Source organism: Spermophilus citellus (genome assembly GCF_964194105.1).
Source record: "Spermophilus citellus genome assembly, contig: SCAFFOLD_122, whole genome shotgun sequence".
Lineage (NCBI taxonomy): Eukaryota > Metazoa > Chordata > Mammalia > Rodentia > Sciuridae > Spermophilus > Spermophilus citellus.
The window spans coordinates 530,209-552,382 of NW_027673113.1; the positions used below are offsets into that span (position 1 = coordinate 530,209).

The 22,174-nt window shown below is 31.7% G+C and overlaps 2 protein-coding genes across 2 annotated transcripts; both read left to right on the forward strand.

The window, feature by feature from the left end:
* Nucleotides 1-3,283: 3,283 nt before the first annotated feature.
* LOC308640091 (A-kinase anchor protein 9-like) lies at nt 3,284-10,626 on the forward strand (the record flags this gene model as incomplete). The annotated part of the gene is made up of 5 exons (XM_081312129.1): nt 3,284-3,454; nt 9,232-9,384; nt 9,717-9,896; nt 10,293-10,550; nt 10,600-10,626. 5 exons carry the CDS (start codon nt 3,284-3,286, stop codon nt 10,624-10,626), a joined length of 789 nt encoding a protein of 262 aa, XP_081168255.1.
* A 4,009-nt stretch (nt 10,627-14,635) lies between these two features.
* Nucleotides 14,636-19,919, forward strand: LOC308640092 (A-kinase anchor protein 9-like; the record flags this gene model as incomplete). Its single annotated transcript, XM_081312130.1, has 5 exons — nt 14,636-14,672; nt 14,804-14,925; nt 15,742-15,933; nt 16,155-16,343; nt 19,788-19,919. Exons 3-5 carry the CDS (start codon nt 15,772-15,774, stop codon nt 19,917-19,919), a joined length of 483 nt encoding a protein of 160 aa, XP_081168256.1. The 5' UTR covers nt 14,636-14,672; nt 14,804-14,925; nt 15,742-15,771.
* Nucleotides 19,920-22,174: the final 2,255 nt, after the last annotated feature.

Here is a 22,174-nt window from a genome sequence, read left to right on the forward strand (position 1 = left end):
GCTTACTGAGGTTTTTTGTTTGTTTGTTTGTTTGTTTGTTTTTTGTTTTTTGAGCAGTATCTCTGAGCTCTTAAGCTCTCCATACCGCAAAACACTTCCGTTTTCCTAGGAATGGGGGTTCCTTTAGTTCCTTTATTGCTTTACTACATTCACATAGGGATTATTCTGGTTTGTACTTCCAGCTATTTTACAGATTTATTATACAAGATCTCTTGAGTCCATGATCTGTTTTGAGTATCCAGTATTAAATTCCAGTTAAGTCCTTCCTAGTTCTGGACTATTCACCCACCCATCTTGTTGAAAAGTGGCCTTTCTGCTTTTCTTGGTTCACTCCACAGATCTGTCAGGGAAGCAAATACTTTATTCAGCCATCTTCCTGCATTTCCAACCTTTTTTTTTATTTTGAAAGAGAGTCTCACTAAATTGCTAAGGCTCGTCCTGAATTTTTGATCCTCCTGCCTCAACCTCCCAAATTTCTGGAGTTGCAAGCACGCACCACTGTACCTGGCTCTTTTAATATATTTAATCCAATATAATCTATTCTATATTATTATATGTTTTGTGTCTGTGTAATTTAGATATCCATGTAATATGAATAATATGTATCATATATCTTAGGTATATAAGTAGTGTGTAGTATCAGTGTATATAGTATATTATATTATGTACACTGTTGCTATATAAGCATATCTAAGATGTTATTTTTAAAAGACTTATTAAAAATGTTTTTTTACATAATAAATTTTTATCATACATTTATACTGAAATTCATTAAATGACATAATATTCATTGTTACTTTTAAATGGAAAACTTAGTCAAAAATGTTTTAAGTTACAATACTTGTAACCCTGGGGGAACTATCATTTTTGTCTCCCCACTGCCTCAGTACACATTATGCATGGTAGAAACTTTGGATAAAACACATAACACTATTTTTTGTATACTTTTTCATTTATATTTAGCTTCTCTGTTGATTCAGTGGTAATTAAAGAATCTGATGTACAGAAATCAGTAGTACATCCTGGAAGTTGTCTAAAAAAGAATATTGATCATGCAATAGAGGTATGTTATTTTTAATCTTCATTTTTAAACAGTTATGTACACTGATACTTTTTTTCTTACTATCAGTTTTATGTCTCAGTTTTGTAATTATGTAGTAAATATTTGGCTAAGATTAAGCATAAAGCATAAGGATAATACCTTATGTAAAAGATTCAGAATGTCTATAGAAATATTTTCATAGCATAGGAAAAACACAGAGAAAGTTAAATTTGAGAATTTTCCTTCCTTGTTACAGTTTAAATTTTTTCTTTGTAACATTTCTTTATGAACTGTGTAATAAATCAGCTTCAGTACCATGGCCAACATAGTCTTTTCTTCCTCTTATGGAAGCAGAGGGTATCTTCAGAATGGTGTATAGGATTCCCTAAAATCCAAGGTGCTAGGGCTGGAATAATGGATCAGGCCATCTTCCAACAGAAGTAATGATAGAAAAGCCCTTTTTTTTTTACTGTGCTTGCCACTGAACCACTCTCTGCCTCTCCTCAACATTGTATTATTCAAAACTTTTTTCAAACCCCCAACTGCATCTTCATCTTCACTCAATAATTCTAAATTCTAGTAAAAATTAAAATCACTGCCTATTGCCCTTTCTCATTCTGGATATTAAGAAGAGATATGAGCCACACTCATCCCTTATTAAATGTCTGTTGGATGAAATTCAAATAATTTGTAAATAAACAAATACTTTCATGTTGACAGTATATCTACATTTCTAAAAGAAGATTTATTTTTTTAATTGATAAAAATAATTTGTATGTGGAAAATTGTGTTCTTTTAATAAATACCAAGAAGAAAATTTGCTCATAATTTCATTATCAAACATAGCCACTTGTTAACATTTTACTTAAAATAAATATACATTTATATATATATATATATATATATATATATATATATATATATATATATATGTCTTATTAATTATATTTAAGTATCCTTAACCCACCCTAGAATTTATGCTAATAATTACAGATATGTAAATATATTTCTCTCTTTGCATCTTTAAGTTTATAATAAGTGTAATTATTTCGTAGGATTATTAGATTAATATTTTTAGTTAAAGATAACTGAAATTTATTTTTATTTGAAAGTGTCCAAAAATAGTGATATTTTTGGAATAATGAGTACATCCTTAAAATTAATGGTATAAAATCAGTGTAAATTGTCATATTTCACCCTTTAATTTAGTTTTCTAATGAATGTGGAATGAAACAAACAAATATGGTTAAATTGTTGGAAAAACAATACCAAGAAAGATTAGAAGAAGAAATAGCTAAGGTAAGTTTATAGTTTATCTGGAAGATTTTCTTGGTTTATAGATTTTCTTGATCTTTGAACTGTCAAAAAAAAAAGCATAGATTTTATTGATGGTATGTACTTTCTTTTTATTTGTAAGTTTCATATATAGTCCACCAAACAGTTGTATAACAGCATCAACTATAATTGCTGCTTCATAGAATGTTTTGCGGTGCTTTTCATTGAGAAGAACATTTTTTTCTTGATATAGAATAGTAATTACAATTTTTCAGAATGCCACAAGTTTTTATATATGTGTTACATTGTAAATAGTTACCTTGTGAAGGAGTTTGGCATTCTAAAAATGAGGGAAAAGTTATGAAGAGAAAAAGTGGTTGTATTACCCTGATAAATTATTGCAATGTTAGATAATAACTACAGATACTGATGGAGGATTGTCACGGAACATTATCACTCATGGCCAAGTGAATTTTTTTGTAAGGGGAAATATAAAGACTTTTATTCTTTTTATTTTTGTACTGAGCATTTATTGATGTTATAGTTAGAAAAATTTTGCTTGTTTTATTTTAAAAGTCAGGCAGTAAAACACTTTGATGTTAAATTTATTGAAAAATAGCCTATCTCTGTATCACTTTATCAGAGGATTTATTTTTGTTTTTAAAACTATGAGGCCAGGCTTTTTTCTAATTCATATAATTTTGAATAATGACCCACTTTTTAAATCCAGCTGGTATTTATAAATCTAATCCTTTTTGTTTGATTGATTGATTTCTTTAGGTCATTGTGTCAATGAGCGTTGCATTTGCTCACCAAACTGAACTATCTAGACTATCAAAGGGAAAAGAAAATACTATGTCATCAAAACAAGCACATACTTTCTGTCAGCAAAATGAAAAACATTATTTTAATGAAATGAAATTATCTCAGGATCAAATTGATCTTCAGACCTCTGATGCATTGGACATGAAATTTAAAGAGGAATTTAAGCCACTTAGTAAAGAGTTAGGAGAAGATGGAGAAGTTCTGTTACCAAACAGTGATCATCTTGATGATATAGTAGAATCAGAGGTCCACCAACTAACTATTTCAGAAGAAATGTTTTCCAAAGACAAAACATTTATAGTTGGCGAATCTGTAAGTATGCTTCTTTGAATATAAAAAAGAAAAACTTATAAAAATATCTTCAGTTTAAAACAGTAGCAATAATGCTGATTAATAGAGAATGAAAGTATGAAGTCCAGTCTTGACTTTAATGTGTTTTATTAATTATAAGGTATTTGATTAAGTGAAACAATATTGGTGTGAAGTATAAAATAAGTCAGATCATAGTATTCTTGGTTGTCTTATGGACATAGTACATGTTAAGTTCTCATTGTAAATTATACCTGACAGAAAAGAGAAAGAGGTAAGGACTTTTTTTTTCTTTCGTGTGTGTGTGTGTGTGTGTGTGTGTGTGTGTGTGTGTGTGTTAGATGTAGATGGGCAAATATCTTTTGTTTTATTTACTTACATGGTTCTGAGGATTGAACCCAGTGCCTCACACATACTAGGCAAGCGCTCTACCACTTTATTTTTAAATGACAAAATATGTTTTGAGTTATTTTAAAATCACTTACCTTGAAAATATCATTTGAACAAAATGAAGTTTGTGGTCTAAAACCAAAGTATAGACTTTCTCAATTCAGTGCCTAAATTGATCTTCAAGACAATAAACATGTGAACTGATAAGCTTATGAAGGAAGTTTATTCCAGGTTGAGAGGATACCTAGTGTGAGCACTTTGAAGCAAGAAGAAATTTAGAGAGGGAGAAAGGATAATTTAGCAGGTACGGGCTGAATGAAGAGGACAGTGGAGAAATGTAGTAGTTAGGACAAAAGGCAGCATCTATTTTCTCCTGTTCGTGCTATGGGCATTGAGTTTTTGCTCCTCTCTACTGTGAATTTGGGTTTGCTTGCTTTCCTTTTTCTTTTTAAACTTTTCCCTGAGAATTGATAGTATTGTTTTACAACATATGAAGCTTGTGCTTAAAAGATTAATAATGAACTAGGAATGGGAATTTAGCTCAATGTGGGTTTGAATCTGCAGCACCACAAAATAATAATAACAAGAAAGTAACTATAAAGTTATCCTGTGTTGCCCTTCTCCCTCCTTCTTAAAGAGAAGGATCCAATTAGGCATGGTGGTGCATGCCTGTAGTCCCTGCTTCTCAGGACTCTGAGGCAGGAGAATGAATCACTTGAGCCAAGGAGGTTAAGGTCAGCCTAGGCAACATAATAATACCCCTGTGAGAACAAGAAAAGAAAATTTACCTTTAGAGCTATAGTAATTTTAACTTTCTTTGTCTACTAGTAGTTTTCCTAAAACATATAATACTCAACATTGTATAGTAATAAATAATTTTAAATGTTTAAAATGTTTTTAATTATGTTTTTGTCTCTTTCCATAGAATTTTTCTCAGAACATTTAAATTTATTTTAATAATTACTTATTTTGCTTAAATATCATAGAAGTATTTGGTAATAAGTACTTGGAAATCTGTTTACAAAACTAATTTAGACATCAGCTAAAATGACGGTTCAGTGAATTTGTAGTTCAAAGAAGAAAAAAGGAATCCATAGAAATTACTATAGTTGAAATGATCCATGAGAAGGATCGTTTTCCCATTTTTATGTAACATCTGAGAAGTTCTTGTTTATTAAGTTTGGAGTTTTCATGGAAGCAGTGAGCACACTTTTTGTGTGTGTAACTATTTCTGTATATTTGAAAGGAATTAATACTTAATGATTTATCTTAAATACTGAATAATCTCCTCCCCCAAAAAATGAACCTTCACAACTGGATCTAAAAGTAGTGGTAGTTGATTAAGGATACTTGATGTAGCTTACTAGTTGTTTCTCTTCATTTGTGTGTGTGTTCTGGGGCTCAAAGGGCCTCACACAAGCATTCCATCACTGAGTTATTTCCTTAGCCCTAATTCTATACATACACACACACACACACACACACACACACACACACACACATAGGTTTTTTTGTTTTTGTTTTTGTATTTTGAGATGGAAGCCATTAAGTATAGTGCCAGGCTGACTATAAACTCCAAATTACAGGGTTCAAGCAATCCTCTCACATCAGCTTCCTGAGTAGCTGTAACTACATTCATGTGCCACCATGCCCTATTATTTTTATTATCATTTGAATGTAATATATATCTACTAACACCTTAATTTCCTGAATTAAGTTTCTAATAAACATCTACCTTTTACTCAGGATCATAGTACTAGTAGTACAGAACTATAAGAAACCATAGAGAGCATCTGTTAACTGACTTTCAGTTTTTGCAGATAGAGACCCAGAGCCAAAGATGTTGAGTGAATATATACAAATTAAAATAACAGCTGACCTTCATTTACTTGCTTTAAATAACTATAATGAGTATTATATCAGAACTCACTCCCTTACCTATAACTGAATAATGAGAGGTATGAATGTAGAATTAAAGCATATGTCTTTTAATGAAAATAACTTAAGCATTCTATCCTGAAAACTAGGCAAATGTTTTCAGATATCCTATTGAGTATAAACATAAAGATATCTTTATGTATCATTATAGTTGAGACGTTCAAATACTCCTAAAACCTAGATTTGTATAAAACATTTTTTGAAAGTTCATTAGACTATTTAGAAATGTGGGATGAATAAAAAGAAGAAAACAGCTTCTTATAGGAGAAGGAAATATTGTGGAGAAAATAGTTATTTTGGGAAAAGGATCAGTAAGTTTTAGCTCTCTGTAGAACTAATGAGCTCTAGTTTACAGATAGCAATAGTAAATAATAGTTAACTTTGCTGAGGGCTGAGGGCTAGAAAGTATATTAGATGCCTTGTCCCATTAACCCTTAACACTCTCCCTGGGAATAGATTCTGTTCTAAAATCTCCTAATTTGCCAGTGTGTGACCTGATCCTTAAGAGAGGTTAGTACTTAGTACAGACAGAAAGAACTGATTCTGGAACCCTATGATGCTATGATGCCAGAACACTGAATATATTTTGCTTGTTAGTGAAAAATGTTAAAGACTGTCATTCAACATTTATTATTAAGCTGTTTCTGAATGTAGAGCACTTTTGTTCAGTTGTGAAATCAACACCAGACTTCAAGGAATATGCTATCTAATTAGTGGAACATATATAAGTTTTTTAACATTTTTTTAAGTTGTTGATGGACCTTTATTTTATTTTTTGATTATATGTGGTGCTGAGAATCGAACACAGTGGCTCACACATGCCAGGCAAATGCTCTACCACTGAGCCACAACCCCAGCCCCTATACTTTTTTTTTTAAGAGAAAAAAACACTTAAAAAATAAAATAAGACTCAAATAGGTACAAATCAGTGTCATCCAAATAGTCTAGATATCAATTGGTAGATAAGTAAAACAAGTTTAAACCTTTCTAATGTTCTGGTTTGGGTGTTGTTATAAGACAGCCTGAAACTAGAGTCTGCTTGAATAACAAGAATGTTCCATAGTGTCATTTGGAGAAACTAAAGTCTGATGTGATGTCTAAAGTTCAGCTACTTAAAATAAAAAAATGTTAGTACTTTAAACCAGTCCTTCTCTGCATATGAATCAGCTGGGGATCTTGTTAAAGTGCAGGTCTTTTTTTTAATCTTTTTTTTTTTTTAATTTTTAGTTGTAGAGAAACTAAATACCTTTTTTTTTTAAAATGTGGTGCTGATAGCTGAAGATCAAACCCTGTGCCTCACGCATGCTAGGCAAGCGCTCTACCACTGAGCCACAACCTCAGCTTCCAAAATGCAGATCTTGAGTGCAGCACAAGATTCTGTGCATCAAACGTGCTCTCACATGATGCCTATTCTGCTGCTCCAGAGACTACACTTTGAGTAGCAGGGCTTTTAAGACATAGAGCTAAGAATTTGACTATTAAGTGATATTACAAGGAAAAAAAAAGGTCATGTGAGGTGGGGCAGCAATTTTACTTAAATAACTATGTGTATGTTGATTTTATAATACCTTGTCATTAAAATTTGTTATAGAAGAGAATAGGTGTACATACTGTCAGATAACTTTGAAGAAGATACAGTCATCACAATTTTCAATAAACTAACCTGGAAATTATATATGTACAACCACTAAATGTATTTTAGTGTCTACAGAGTTCAATATCAGTGTTACAAAAAAAATTTAAGTAGAGGTCTTAGACATTAGTTATTAGAAACAGGATAAATTATAGTTTAGGACTGGAACTCCCCAGGTTCAAAAGGTGGTTTCACCACATAGTAGACATGTGACCTCAGGACAAGTTACTCCTTGCTGTAACTCCCTTCCTCAGTTCTGAAATGGAGTTAATCATAGAATAGAGCTCCTAAGGTTGTTACAGGCTTTTTAAAAAATAACAATATATAAAGTACTTTGTACCTATGCCTAGCAGTAATTCTCTATAAATAATAGCCATTATTTAGTATTGATACCATTTCTGTTTAAGAAATATTAGGCTGATTTTTTTTCCTTGCTGATTTCTTTTTTTAGGCTGATTTTTAAGGCCTTGCCTTGCCTGTGCTAGAATGATTCTAATTATGTGATGTATCAGTATATAAGCAATATATGCCCCTTTTCAACTTTAAGGCACTAAATGATTTAAAGTTGGCTCTGGGCCAGTTACTACTAAACACTGCTTCTGCATCTTAGGTTGCTGTTAATGCAACATTTTTGATCATCAAGTAAATATATGTTTATAAATTCATTTATTAAATATTAAGTAGCTGTGAAGCAGTGAGCTAAAGTGACTGCTAATGTCCTCAAACCCATTTTTTTTAAATAGAGCAATAATTAGCTCTTAATATTCGTCATCAGGTTCATTTTTTTTGTATAACCATCAAAGAGGATTGTTTTACTTTTATTACTAATAATCTATCTTCAAAAATTAAATTTCTGTTTTCCTATAAGTAAGAGCTCTCTGATTTTCTACTAAAATTATTTTGTTAACTTACTCTGCAATTCAGACCTAAAGATCTCTTGACCTTATTGTGTATCTCTGCTTCCATCTGCTTAATCAAACCACAAAGCAGCCAGGGCATTCAATGGATTATAATTAGATATTTGTGGGACTATATTAAGTTAGTTTTATTTGATACTAGAATAACTGAATTAATTCTACAATTTTTCTAAGCTTTTCAATAGCAACTAACTTAATTTTAACTGAATTTAACATAAGAGTTAGCATGTGGACTGCTCCTTTCTGTGACTCTTTCTGCTTATGGTAGAAAATGTTTCCTGGTGTCCTTCTTTAAGGTGTCTTCTAATTGGGCAAGATGGTTTAAGAATGTGCAGTGTGACAGGCACGGTGGCACACACCTATAATCCCACAACTCAGAAGTCTGAGGCAGGAAGATTGCAAGTTTGAGGCCAGCCTCAGCAACTTAGCAAAACCCTAAGCAACTTACTTAGCATGACTCTATCTAAAAACTATAAAATGAAAAAAAGGGCTGGGGATGTGGTTCCATGATAAAGCTCCCTTGGGTTCAGTCCCCAGTGCCAAAACAAAAACAAAATAAACAAACCAAAAAACAAAAAAAAGAATGTGCAGTGTGAGCATGTCTAGGAACCATACAGGTATGGCTGGCTTAGAAAACCACTTTCCTTTATTCTTATGAATTAAGCATATGTACTTTGTAAAGCAAATACAACATTCTTTTTTTTAAAATTTTTTTAGTTGTAGTTGGACACAATATCTTTATTTTTATGTGGTACTGAGGATCGAACCCAGTGCCTCACATGTGCACAGCAGGCGCTCTACCACTGAGCTACAGCCCCAGCCCCAACATTCTTAATTCTATCTTGACAAACATCTGTGTAAAGTTTTTTTTTTCTTTACTTTTCATAATTTTGATATTAAAGATAACAAACTTAGAAGAACAACTAGAGCAATTTAGAGATGAGCTTGAAAATAAAAATGAAGAAGTTCAGCAACTACATATGCAATTGGAAATACAGAAAAAGGAATCCACTACCCGTCTACAGGAACTTGAACAAGAAAATAAATTATTCAAGGTAACTATTTTAGAAAATTTTTTTTCTATAAAGAGATAATAAGTTTTGCTCCTATGTAGTTATAATAAACATTTACTAAGTCCAGATCTAAATAATACTCAAAGAACACTAGCAAGCAAATAGATTTGCATGGAACTTATTTTCTGTTCATAATTAAATTTTTGAGATCTTTTATGAAAATATTTCAAGAATTATTGATCTACATTGTGTCTAATTTTTTTTTACTTGTACATTGTAGGAAATGTATTTTTTATAAGACTTAATTGAAACAATGTTGTGAAAAATGCCATGTCATTAATACATCCAACTATGATGGTTATTTTTGTCACTAGGATGAAATGGAGAAATTGAGATTTGCCATGAAGGATCCTGAGGCTATCTCTACTCATGACCAGCATATGCTATTTGGGAAATTTGCTCAAATAATACAGGAAAAAGAGGTAGAAATTGATCGATTAAATGAGCAAATTAGAGACTTTCATCAACAAATTAGACTTACAACAGATAACAAGGTATACTCATTTAAAATTGGTTATTATTTGAAATCTAATATAGTTAAATAGAGTAATTAGCTTTGGATGCCATCTGTTATAGACTTAATTCAGTATTTTATCCTTTCCAATAAAATGTACTAATGTTGACATTTTCCTAATAGAGAATCAAATACTAAAAGCATAAGCCACTTATGTTTAATAGAACTTCCAGAATGATGTTCTAAATAAGGTCTTTGTTTGATGTGATAAGGGAGGTGTTGGTCTATATTGTTGGTCTATTATTGTAACATAATGTGTCTGACAAGCATACAGCTTTTGTGCCTGATCATCTTTAAGTTTTTACCCTAAAATAAAACAAAATTTTAAAATATGAATACATACTTTTCTGTGTTTCCCTTTTTCATTAACTAATAGGATTTTGAAGAAAAAAATGAACTGATAAGGGATCTTGAAGCCCAAATAGAATGTCTGAAGAGTGATCAAGAACGTTTGAAGAAAAATAGAGAAGAAGAAACAGACAAGCTCAATGAAGTGATTGAAAAACTTCAGGAGGAATTGTCATATATTGAACAGAATATGTTGGTGGATACCAGTACCCCCTCAGAACAAGAGGACAGCTTGAAACATCAGTTAGAAAAGGTTATAGCTGAAAAGCTGGCTTTGGAACAGCAAGTAGAAATCACTAATGAAGAAATGGCCTTCACAAAAAATGTACTTAAAGAAACCAATTTTAAAATGGATCCGCTAACACAAGAATTAGTCAACTTGAAGAGAGAACATGACCCTAAGGAAAAAATCCAAAGTATACCAGATGAAAGTGTTAGCATGACTATAGATGATATCAGCAAAGACCAACCCGAACTGGAAGTAATCCATATTGAAGATGTTCTTAAACCCCCTGAGAACAAGATGTATCTCAGATCTTTTGAAGAAAGCACCAAAGTTTCCAGAAATTTGGAAACGAAACTGCTACAGCTTGAGAGCTCTGTTAGCGCAAAGGACTTAGAACTTATCCAGTGTTATAAACAAATAGAAGACATAAAAGAACAAGGCCAATCTGAAACAGAAATGCTTCAGAAGAAGATCGTAAACCTACAGAAAGTACTTGAGGAGAAAGTAGCTGCTGCTCTTGTAAGTCAAGTCCAACTTGAGGCAGTTCAGGAATATGTGAAATTCTATCAAGATAAAGGAGTAGCTTCATCAGAATTTGAAAAGGAAAATATGCAGAATTTAAATCAAATAACAGAAAACAAGATGGAGTCAGATATGTCTGCATTAACCTTGAGAATATCAGACTTAGAAAGACAAGTGATTGAAATGCATACTACTTTGATTTCAAAAAAAGAACAAGTAGAAACTGCAGAGAAAAATGCTTTGGAAAAAGAAAAGAAGCAGATAGAACTGCAGAAGTTACTGGAGGACAGTAAGAAAAAACTTGAAGGAAAAGAAAGGAAAAGAAGCCCTCACGGAGATTTTGTTCTCAAGGTTAGTTTTATATTTGAGTTTTTCACATAAAATACCCTAAGAAACTCTTTTTTTTTCCTTTGCTTATTAAGCTGATTGGTAATTTACTAAGTCAAACAGTTCTGCTGACACCTACCAATTTATACATAATGGGATTTTATTTAAAAAAATCATACTGTTCTTAAAGAACTTTAGACAAACTAAAGAATTTGTTTGAGCAAAAAGTGCTACATGCATTGTGCAACACTCAGAACCAGAAGAGATTCAAACAGTTTCACTGTGCAACAGTGGGTGGTATTTAGAGGCAGAACTCACAAATAAAATTCAGAAATTGCTTGATTGGTCATGGCTAGACCTTGTTTGGATGTGATTTGATTGGTTGATTGCCTATGATTGGCTGAAACATAGTTGCCTACTATCATTGGCTGAGACTTAGTAGTTGATTATACTCTGTTCATTTGATTTCCTACCAAGTTACATTGCAGACAAGTAACATTTCTTACACAGAAACTCAAGGTATAGAGACCAGATTAAATTTAACAATATAGGGTCATTTTATTATCACTAGAATAATGGGCCCAAATTATATTTTGTGATCTTCAAACATCTTTATTCAATCAGGGTTGTCATTAATTAGAATAGTTCAAATAAATATGGAAACATTAAATTTAGCAAATGTCCTCTAGAATTTCTGTGGATATTTTCCCCCTTAATGTACCTCTACTAAGTATGTTATGTCATCATCTCTTTTAAGTACCATAGTGCACCCCATAATCATCACCACCACAATAATGTATATTCATGAGTATTCTATACATTCTAATCTTGCACCGAAGACAGTTTATTAATAGATGATTTTTAATTAATACCAGCACAATTTTTTTTTTTTGGTTGGGGGAGAGCTTCATAAAATGGTCATACCACAATTTTGCAAAAACAATTTTGGCATAAAATCTGTGAAAGTTACGTAGGTGAGATACAATTATAAAAATATCAAAATATATTCATATTGAATTAATATGAGTAACAAGTTATTAGCTTGGCAAATTTTATGCCTCATAATAGATTTTATTCTTCTTAGGAAAAATTTGTAACTGACCTAAGTCTACTTACAAGATCAGAAATTGCAGTTATTTCTTAGTGTATGACAGACATGACAAAGACTTTTTTCCTTCAAGTTCCCTCACTTAATAAACTTACAATTTCAAGTACCAGAAGTTCAGTCTTACCTGCCCCAGAAGATTAATTGATACATTGGGATTTTATGTCTACTTAATTTATATTGGCAAAGGATAATAATTTCATTCACTATACTTCTTCTTCCTAGCTCATTGGAATTGCATATTAGGTAATAATTATTAAAATAATTATTAAAATAATTATTAAAATATTAATATAACTTTTTAGGTATAACTTATAATAATTATCTTTGAGCTCATATCTTTTGAGGAAAGTAATATAAATATGAAACTTTTGAGTGGCACAAAGAATACTTTTATCAATAATTTATAAATGTTATATATATATATATATATTAATGGCATGATTTGTCTTTCATTCCCAGAAAATCTTTCTTATTTCCTTAAGAATACAAAACGATAGTTCTTAAAATGTTTCACTATTTGTTGAAAGAGCATTTATCACTAAAACCCCTAGGCAGTCAGTATTGGAAAAGCTTCATTAGAATGTGTAAATGCTTTGAACTTAGCTTTTTTTTTTTAAATGGTGTATTTCTTATGTTTTCTACTGTTATCCAGACAACTACTGAGTTAATAAATGCCAGTGGAGAAAGTGGGTTTTTTGAAGAACTTGAGGCTCTTAGAATCGAGTTGGTGGCTACCAAAGAAGAACTTGCCACTTTCAAAGAAAGGACAGAAAAACTTCAAAAAGAGCTTTTGGTAAGACAAGTAACATAACTCCTAATTCATTCATTTCTACCCATCTTAATTCCCTTTCAAAATGTCCTATAGAAACAAGTCCAGAGCCATAACTTAAACTAAATTTACAAGTCTTTTTGAAAAATTCCATTGTTATAAATCTATTCACCATCTCCTTGCTTGTTTTGCTAGGAATCTTTATATTAGAAGAATGCTTTTAATCTCTAGTCTTTTAGTAAAGGAAGCGAAAAACTGCTGTTAAAGAGAACTTAAATCCCTTGAGAAACAAAAGTAAAGGCTAATAAAATTATTTCAATTTTGTAGTAACCTGTGACCATACATACATGCGAAAGTATATATGTATTACAGTTTCCAAAGTGTTTTTCCTATTATTCTGAGGCAAGTGAACATATAAATGAAATTATACTCTTTCCCTCTCCACTGTAAGTTCTTCATTTGATGTGCAAGATTTTCAACTTAATTTATCTGTGTTTCAGGTAAAAGAGACAAATATGGCATCTCTTCAGAGAGATTTAAGCCAAGTTAAGAATCAACTTGATGAGGAAAAAAAGAAATTATCCCACTTCTTAATAAAAGAGCATAAGTCTGAAGTACCAACAAACAGAAACATCTGCTTAGAGCCACTTCCTATTGAAGTAGGTAAAAACACTGCATCCCAAACGGACCAAATACTCAAGGTCAACATGAGCAACCAGACTCCACAAATTCTTGTTAAAAATGCAGGAATTCAAATTGATATACAGACTAGCTGTTCCTCAGAAAAAGTCTCTGAAATAATTAGGCAATTTACTAAAAGAATTGAAAACATACAAGAACTTCATGCCTCTGAAATTTTGGATATGGAATCCAGACATATTTCAGAAACTGAAACTTTAAAGAGGGAACATTATGTTGCTGTTGAGTTACTGACAGAGGAGTGTGGTACATTGAAGGCAGTGATACAGTGTCTGAGACCTAAAGAGGTATTTATTTTGTTGTTGTCATGTGGGGGGAGTTTCCACTGTTGTCAACAATCTGTTTTTAAGCAAAAATTTTAAAAGAAATTTGGGAAATATCTCTTCTTTATACTATTAGAATTTAAATTTCCCCATTGTATTAGATAATAGAGTTCTTATGTAAATTTGCAACTTGTTATGGTTCCTTAAATAATAACTATCTCTTCTTACTATGGTAAAATCCATAAGGAAAAAATTATAGACTTGTTATAAATCATAGATAGTTTCATTTCAAGTATGCTTAGATTGAGTTTTTTTCTTTTTCTTTCCTTTTTTTTCTTTTTACAGCATTATAACAGCAAAATAGTTCCTTGGGTTCTGTTTTTATTAAAACAAAAATATTTATGTATGTTGTTTCTTTTTTTCTAATTAGGGATCCTTGATACCTGAATTAACATATTCTAATGCTTACCAAACTAGAGAAATATATTCCAGTGGTAAGTTATATAAAATTCTGGAATGTTTATAGTATTTGATTAAAACGTGTTATTTTTGTTTGGAGAGGGTATTTTTTTAATTTTTGTTTGTTTGTTTGTTTAACAACAAATGATTGTTTTCTTTATTTTAGATTCTGGATCAGACTGGAGTCAGGGAGTTTATCTTACACAAAATCAGGGATTTGACACAGCATCAGAAGGACGAGGAGAAGAAGGTGAAAATTTAACAGAATCATTTCCAAAGAAAATAAAGGTATATATTTTAATAAACTTAGCCTGTATAATTTCTATGTTGAACATTGTAGTTTATTTAAAGTTATATACTGGATCTCTGAAAAAACTTGTATAGCAAGAAAGATTGAAGGAAGGGAGAGAGAGAGGGAGAAAATATGCTGCCCTCCACACCCTCCTTTCTTCCAGGATTAGTGAGTGACCAGATCTTTTTGTCAATTCTCTGTTAACTAGATATTGAGGAAAAAGGATGTTGGAAGTAGCATCCCTGGTTGCTCAAACAAAGTCTAGTACAGTCTACCCATCAAATAGAAGCAAAGAGTAGCACTCACCTCATGCTTCAAATGAAAACAGGCTAAAATAAATGACTTAAAAGAAAAAAAAATCCATGAGAATCTATTTCATTTTATTCCCATATTCCACAGATAATAAAATATAATATATTAAATAATTATGTTATGAAGATTTAAAAAATAATTTTTATTATTGGTGTTTTTGTTTGCCAAAATTATAAAAGCAGTCTCAAGGAATGGAAGTTTTTCTCACAGTATTTCTTTTGGTCAGATCAGTGGCTAATCATTAAATCTGGGAAGAGTACATTAGCTAAACTGAAGGAAAGCTATGGAAATCATAGACCATCTATTGCAATTGACTTAGCTCTCCACAGGAAGAAGGCATTTAGTAAAGGTGCCTGGAGTTTCTTTTCTGCAGTTGCTTTTCTAAATCTATTTTGCTTCATAATGCTATATTGCTTAATATTTATTTTTCTTTGTAGCTCTCATTTTTTCAGTATTTGGAGGAGTTGTCATAACTTTGGCTTTTGGATTTTGGTTTCTAGGGATTACTGAGAGCTGTTCATAATGAGGGCATGCAGGTGCTTTCTCTTACTGAGTCACCATGTGGTGATGGAGAAGATCATTCTATTCAACAGGTTTCAGAATTTTGGCTAGAAGAGAGAAGAGCTTACCTTAAGATCATCTCATCTCTTAAGGATTTAATTACCAAAATACAAGTGCAAAGGGAATCTGAGGTACCCAAAGAATATTATATTCTATGTAGCATTGTTATTTTTAATGACAATAATGAACTTTGTAAATTAAATTCTTTTTTATATGAATTTTCACATAAATTATTGTATGTATTTTTGAGTCTGAAAATACATACGTTCTTTTAAATACCTATTTTGGTTAGTGGAATGTTTTAAAAACATGCTTATTTGAAACCTAACTTTTGTTATTTGTACTCTGCTAGGTTTATGATAATTCTCAATCTCATGAGAGCCTCCCGGACTGGCGAGGGGAATTTCTACTTGCTCTCCAACATGTTTTCTTAAAGGAGTGCAATGTTTTGCTAGCTGCATTTCAGACTGAACTGACAGCTCTAGGTACTAAAGATGCAGTTGGATTATTAAAGTGTTTGGAACAGCGAATACAAGAACAGGTATCAAAACAAAATTTTATTTTAAAGAATACTATTTTTAATAGTAATAAGAAAATCAGTTGCTGATTTGTTTTAGAGTCTTAATTTAAGTATGAAGATTAGCATTTTTAACAGGGGCCACTAGGAGTATTAAGGAGAAGAACATTACCTTTTGTCTTATATTAGAAAGTAAGAAAAACTTAAAATTAATGAGATAGTCCTCAAACGTGGAAAGTTAAAAAGAGCAGTAAAACCTAAAGAAAAGAGAAGGAATAAGATACAGTCACTTCTCATTATTTGTAGTAGTTATATTTTATAAACCTACAAGGAGTCATTGCTCCTGTGGGAAATACAGGAATAGATTACTGCAAGCCTCAATCACAATATTTTCATCAACCAGTCAATACATGATCTTATTTTCTGTGTGGCTGTGTTTAAAGAAATCTTATATGGGGAGGGGAGAAGAGATGTATCTCAGTGGTAGAATGCTTGCCTAGCATACTCTTGGCCCTGGGCTCAGTACTCAGTGCCATTAAAAAAAGAAAAAAAAATACTTTCTGTGTTGTATATTGTTCATTAATGTTTAACACGGCAAAGAGCAATCATACAGAAGATTATCTAACACAATTTTCTCCTTAAAGCACGTCACAGATTTCTTGCACTTAGGAACACCAAGCCCTTCACTTGTGGGCCATTTAAAACCATGAAATCACAAATAAAAAGCACAATATGGAAAAACAAGTTACTAAACAGGACATTTGTGTACAATATGAGAGCTAAAATACAAAGGTAGAGTATGCCCTTGTTTAACTCAGCCAGGAACATGTGCATGAGGAAATTTAAATTTTTTACTACTCTAACTATGTCTGACAAAGCAATACAAGTATTGATTTGAGGGTTACAAAAACTTTTTATCAAGTAGACAAATCTGAAAACACAGGATCCATTAATAATGAGGATTAACTATAATAAAGTATAACCAGTACAATATAGAGGATAAAACATTAAAAATTGGTTCCTTGAAAATGCTAATAAGAAAATCTTTTCTGGAGAATTCATTATGATTTTTAAATGTTATAAATGAAGATGAGATCATAATTAAACATGCAACAAATAAAATAACAAAATATTATAAATTATTTTATTTATAAAAATAAAAAAATTGAGGTGAAATTTTTAAAAAATCACTTATCAAAATTCATGCAGGAAGAAATAAAATACCTGAAAAGACCTACAACAGAATCAAATCAGTAGTTAAAAATCTTCTCACAGGGCTGGGGTTGCAACTCAGTGTACATTGATGGATTAGATCCTTAGCACCACATATAAATAAATTAATTAATTAAAGGTTTTTGGGCTGGGGATGTGGCTCAAGCGGTAGCGCGCTCGCCTGGCATGTGTGCGGCCCGGGTTCGATCCTCAGCACCACATACAAACAAAGATGTTGTGTCCGCCAAGAACTAAAAAATAAATATTAAAAATTCTTTCTCTCTCTCTCTCTCTCCCCCCTCTCTCACTCTCTCTTTAAAAAAAAGTTAAAGGTTTTGTGTCCATCTACAACTAAAACAAAAATTTTTTAAATCTTCTCACAATACTTAGTACCCAGGACTTGTTTTTTTTAAATATATTATCCATTAAAAAGAATTAGGAATCCTTTTGAATTTGGTGATTCCAAGAATAGAGTAGGAAGACAATAAGGTAAACCTGGAATCCCTCATTTTGCCAGCATGTAAAGAATTATTCAAAGAAATAAGGGAATATGACAGAAGGTCACAGAAGCCTGTTGAAGGTTCCCTCACTGGCCAAAGTTAGAAAATTAAAAGATCAAACAAAATGAAAGTAACAGATTTTAAAGTTAAGAGTAAAATAAGAATTCATGAGCTCATATAGATGGATATATATTATCACAGTTGAATGCCAGCTATTAAATGTAGAAGGAACAAAGGAATTATAAGATCATACTTTATTCAACAATATAGTAACGATCGATTCAGCAATAATCAACAGTGGATGCTAAAACTAATGTGAAAAAGTTGATAAGAAAAGTAAAATTCCTAAAAGAGCATTTTTAACTACAAAAGGAAAAACAGTAACTTTACACTGGAGAAACCTTGCAAACCCCACCCAAATGATCAGAATCAATATTACCAGTAATGAGGAAAGAAAGACATCGAGTACTTCCTAATACGAAGGAATTAATTTGTTGTACTTCTATGAAATGCATAATCAGAATCCACTTGGGGAAATATGAGACCACAACCAACTGAGGCCACCATGCATCTATTAGACTGGGCACAATAAAAAATAGTGACTCCACCAAGTGCTGGTAAAGAGGGAGAGAAACTGCATGTCACATACATTGCTGGTAAGCAGTGTAAAGTAGGACTGCTACTCTGGAAACTAAATCTGGCAGTGTCTTGTAAAGGTAAACGTACATCTGTTACACAGCCTAGCAGTCACACTTGTAGATATTTAATCAACAGAAATGAAAACTTGTGTCTATTTATGAACCTATTTATGAATGTTCACAGTAATTTTCTTTGTAATAATCAAATACTTGAAACAACCCAGATGTTTTCCAGTAAGTGAATGGATGGAGAAACTGTGATATATTCATACAATGAAATACTATTCACCAATTAAAAAAGGAACAATCAATACCCTAAACTTCCTGTGTGTTATGTAACTTCTAAAAATGACAAAATTATAGTGATAGAGAACATATCAGTAGTTGCCAGAGGTTAGGATTAGGGAGAGAGGGTAGGACTACAGAGTAGTCTCCGTGGTGATTGAAATAATTTGTACCCTTATTGTGGTACATATATATGAACCTGTTCAAGTGATGAAATTTCATAGTACTGTATGCCAAGAGAAAAAATGAGTACATGTAAACAAATGAAATTTTATTAAAACCTATAGTTTAAATAGAATTTTATCCATGTCAGTTTCTTAGTTTTGATAATGTGCTCTGATTATATAAGCTATTATTGGGGAAAGCTGGCTGAACCCCTCAAGTACTTTGACTTACATTAGTCCAAAAAAGTTTTTTTTTTAAATTAATGGACATGTAACAAAATAACCTGTCTGTACTCTTTAAAAAATTTAAGATCACAAAAGACAAAGGAATGAATCACTTTTTTTTTCTTAAAGAACTTTTGGCAAAATTTGAATAAACTCTCTATACCAGATAATATTATGATAAGTTAATTACTCTTTTGATCATTATACTGCAGTTATGTAAAAGAATGCTCTTATTTTTAGGAAATACACTACAGTATTTAGAGGTAAAGAAGCATCTATCTGCAAGAAATCTTCCCACATTTTAGACAAGAAAAATAATGAAATTTTTAAAAGAAAAAAACTTTAGCATGTGTGGTTCATTTATTCTTCAGACTTCTGGTTGTTAATTTTATTATCTTTACAACTCTCTTCACTTGATTTTTTCTTTTCCTTTGTTACAAAAAGGGTATTGAATATCAAGCAGCTATGGAATATCTCCAAAAAATAGACAGAAGAAGCTTATTATCTGAAATTGAAGTACTACATGCTCAAATTAATGACAAGAAAATGACCTTGAAAAGAGAACAAGAAAAATGATAAACCAAACCTAGGTATGTTACAAAACAGACTCATATAATTACACAAATGGGTGAAAATATTTCACTTTACATTATTATTACTCAGTTAAAACATTTCCTTTTAGTGGTATTGATTTCTCATTTTCATAACATTAATTATATTGATTACTGTAGTGGCTAGAGGACTGTCAAATTGGTTTTGAACAACTGTATCTAATTTTAAATACAGTAGCCTTACCTTGACCAAGTTAAACAAATTAATTTCATGGTCTCTTTTTGTTTGTTTGTTTGTTTTAATTAGTTATACATGACAGTAGAATTCATTTATGCACTTTGATATATCATGCATAGATGGGATATAATTTCTCATTTTTCTGAGTATACATGTTGAAGAATCATATTGGTCATGTAGTCACATATATACATACAGTAATAATATCTGTTTCATTCTACTATCTTTCCTATCCCCAAATTTCCTCCCCTCTTCTCCCATCACTTCCCTCTACCTAATCTAAGGTAACCCTATTCTTTCCTACTAACCCCCACCTTATTGTGAATTAGCATTCACAAATTAGAGAAAACATTTGGCCTTTAGTTTTATGGGATTGGCTTATTTTGCTTACCATGATATTCTCCTACTCCAACCATTTTCTGGCAAATGCCATAATTTCGCTCTTCTTTAAAGCTCTGAGTAATATTCCATTGAGTATATATACCACATTTTCTTTATCCATTCATCTGTTGATTGACACCTAGGTTGGTTCCATAGATAAGCTATTGTGAATTGAGCTGCTATAAACATTGATACAGCTGCACCACTATAATGTGCTGATTTTAAGTCCTTTGGGTATATAAACCAAGGAATGGGGTAGCTGGGTCAAAGGGTGGTTCCATTCCCAGTTTTCTGAGGAATCTCCATACTGCTTTCCATAGTGGTTGCACCAATTTGCAGTCCCTCCAGCAATGTATGAGTGTATGCCTTTTCCACCACATCCTCGCCAACATTTGTTGTTGCCTGTATTCTTGATGATTGATTGCCATTCTGACAGGAGTAAGATGAAATCTTAGAGTAGTTTTGATTTGCATTTCTCTAATTGCTAGAGATGTTGAACTCTCTTAAAGCTGTACATTAAGAAAGGTGTTTTACATACTAGAGGATAACTACCTAAAGGAAAAGGAAATCCATAATGAAAGTAGCCATTTCTTTTTTAATCCCTCTTTTTAAAAATTTAACTATAACAACATACAGAAAAGTGAACAATTCAACTCTTCAGTATGACATTATTTTTTAAAATTTTTTTAATATTTATTTTTTAGTTGTAGTTGGACTTAATACCTTTTTTTAAATTTATTTATTTTTATGTGGTGCTGAGGATTGAACCCAGGGCCTCGCACATGCTAGGCGAGCACTCTACTGCTGAGCCACAACTCCAGCCCCAGTATAACATTATTATATGAATGTCTGTGGAGGAGACATTGCTTGTGTTAAGAAGTAGAACATTGCCCACGTCCTAAAGCCGCCCCCTCTTTAGTAACTTAGAGGTTATCCTGATTTTTCTTTAGTTTTATTACTAATTTATATATTCCAAAATCATATATGTTAGTTTTTCTATTTTTGAACTTTATCTGTATATTTTATGTCTTGCTTCTGTCACCTTCCTGAATTATCCCAACTTACTGCATTTATCTATAGTTCATTTTTGTTACCATATAGAATTCTCTTGTTTGGATATTCTACAACTTACACAATATTTCATTCTGTGGTTGATTAGATTTGGATTGTTTCTGCTTTTTAGCTATTAGAGTCAATGCTGTTGTGGACACTGTTGCAAAGTGTTTCTAATGCAGTTGTGCTTATGTCTTTCTAGGAGTGAAATTGCTGGGTCATAGGATTCATATCTTTAAATTTATTAGAGAACACCAAACTATTTTAAAGAGTAGTTTTGTTAGGGGCTGCGGTTGTGGCTCACAGGTAGAGTGCTCACCTAGCACATTGGAGGCCCTGGGTTTGATCCTCAGCACCACATAAAAATAAATAAAATAAAGATATTGTGCCCAACTACAACTAAAAAATAAATATTTTTTTAAAAAGTAGTTTTGTCAATTTGTGCATGCACTAGCAGTATGTGAGAGTTATGTTATATACAACTTTGCCAACTTTCCAATCTGTTTGGTGTGCAGTACATAATTGTAGTTTTAATTGATTTTAATTATTCAAGTGGCTTAGTGCTTTTTCATATGATTATCAACTATTTGGATTATTGTTTTTGTGAT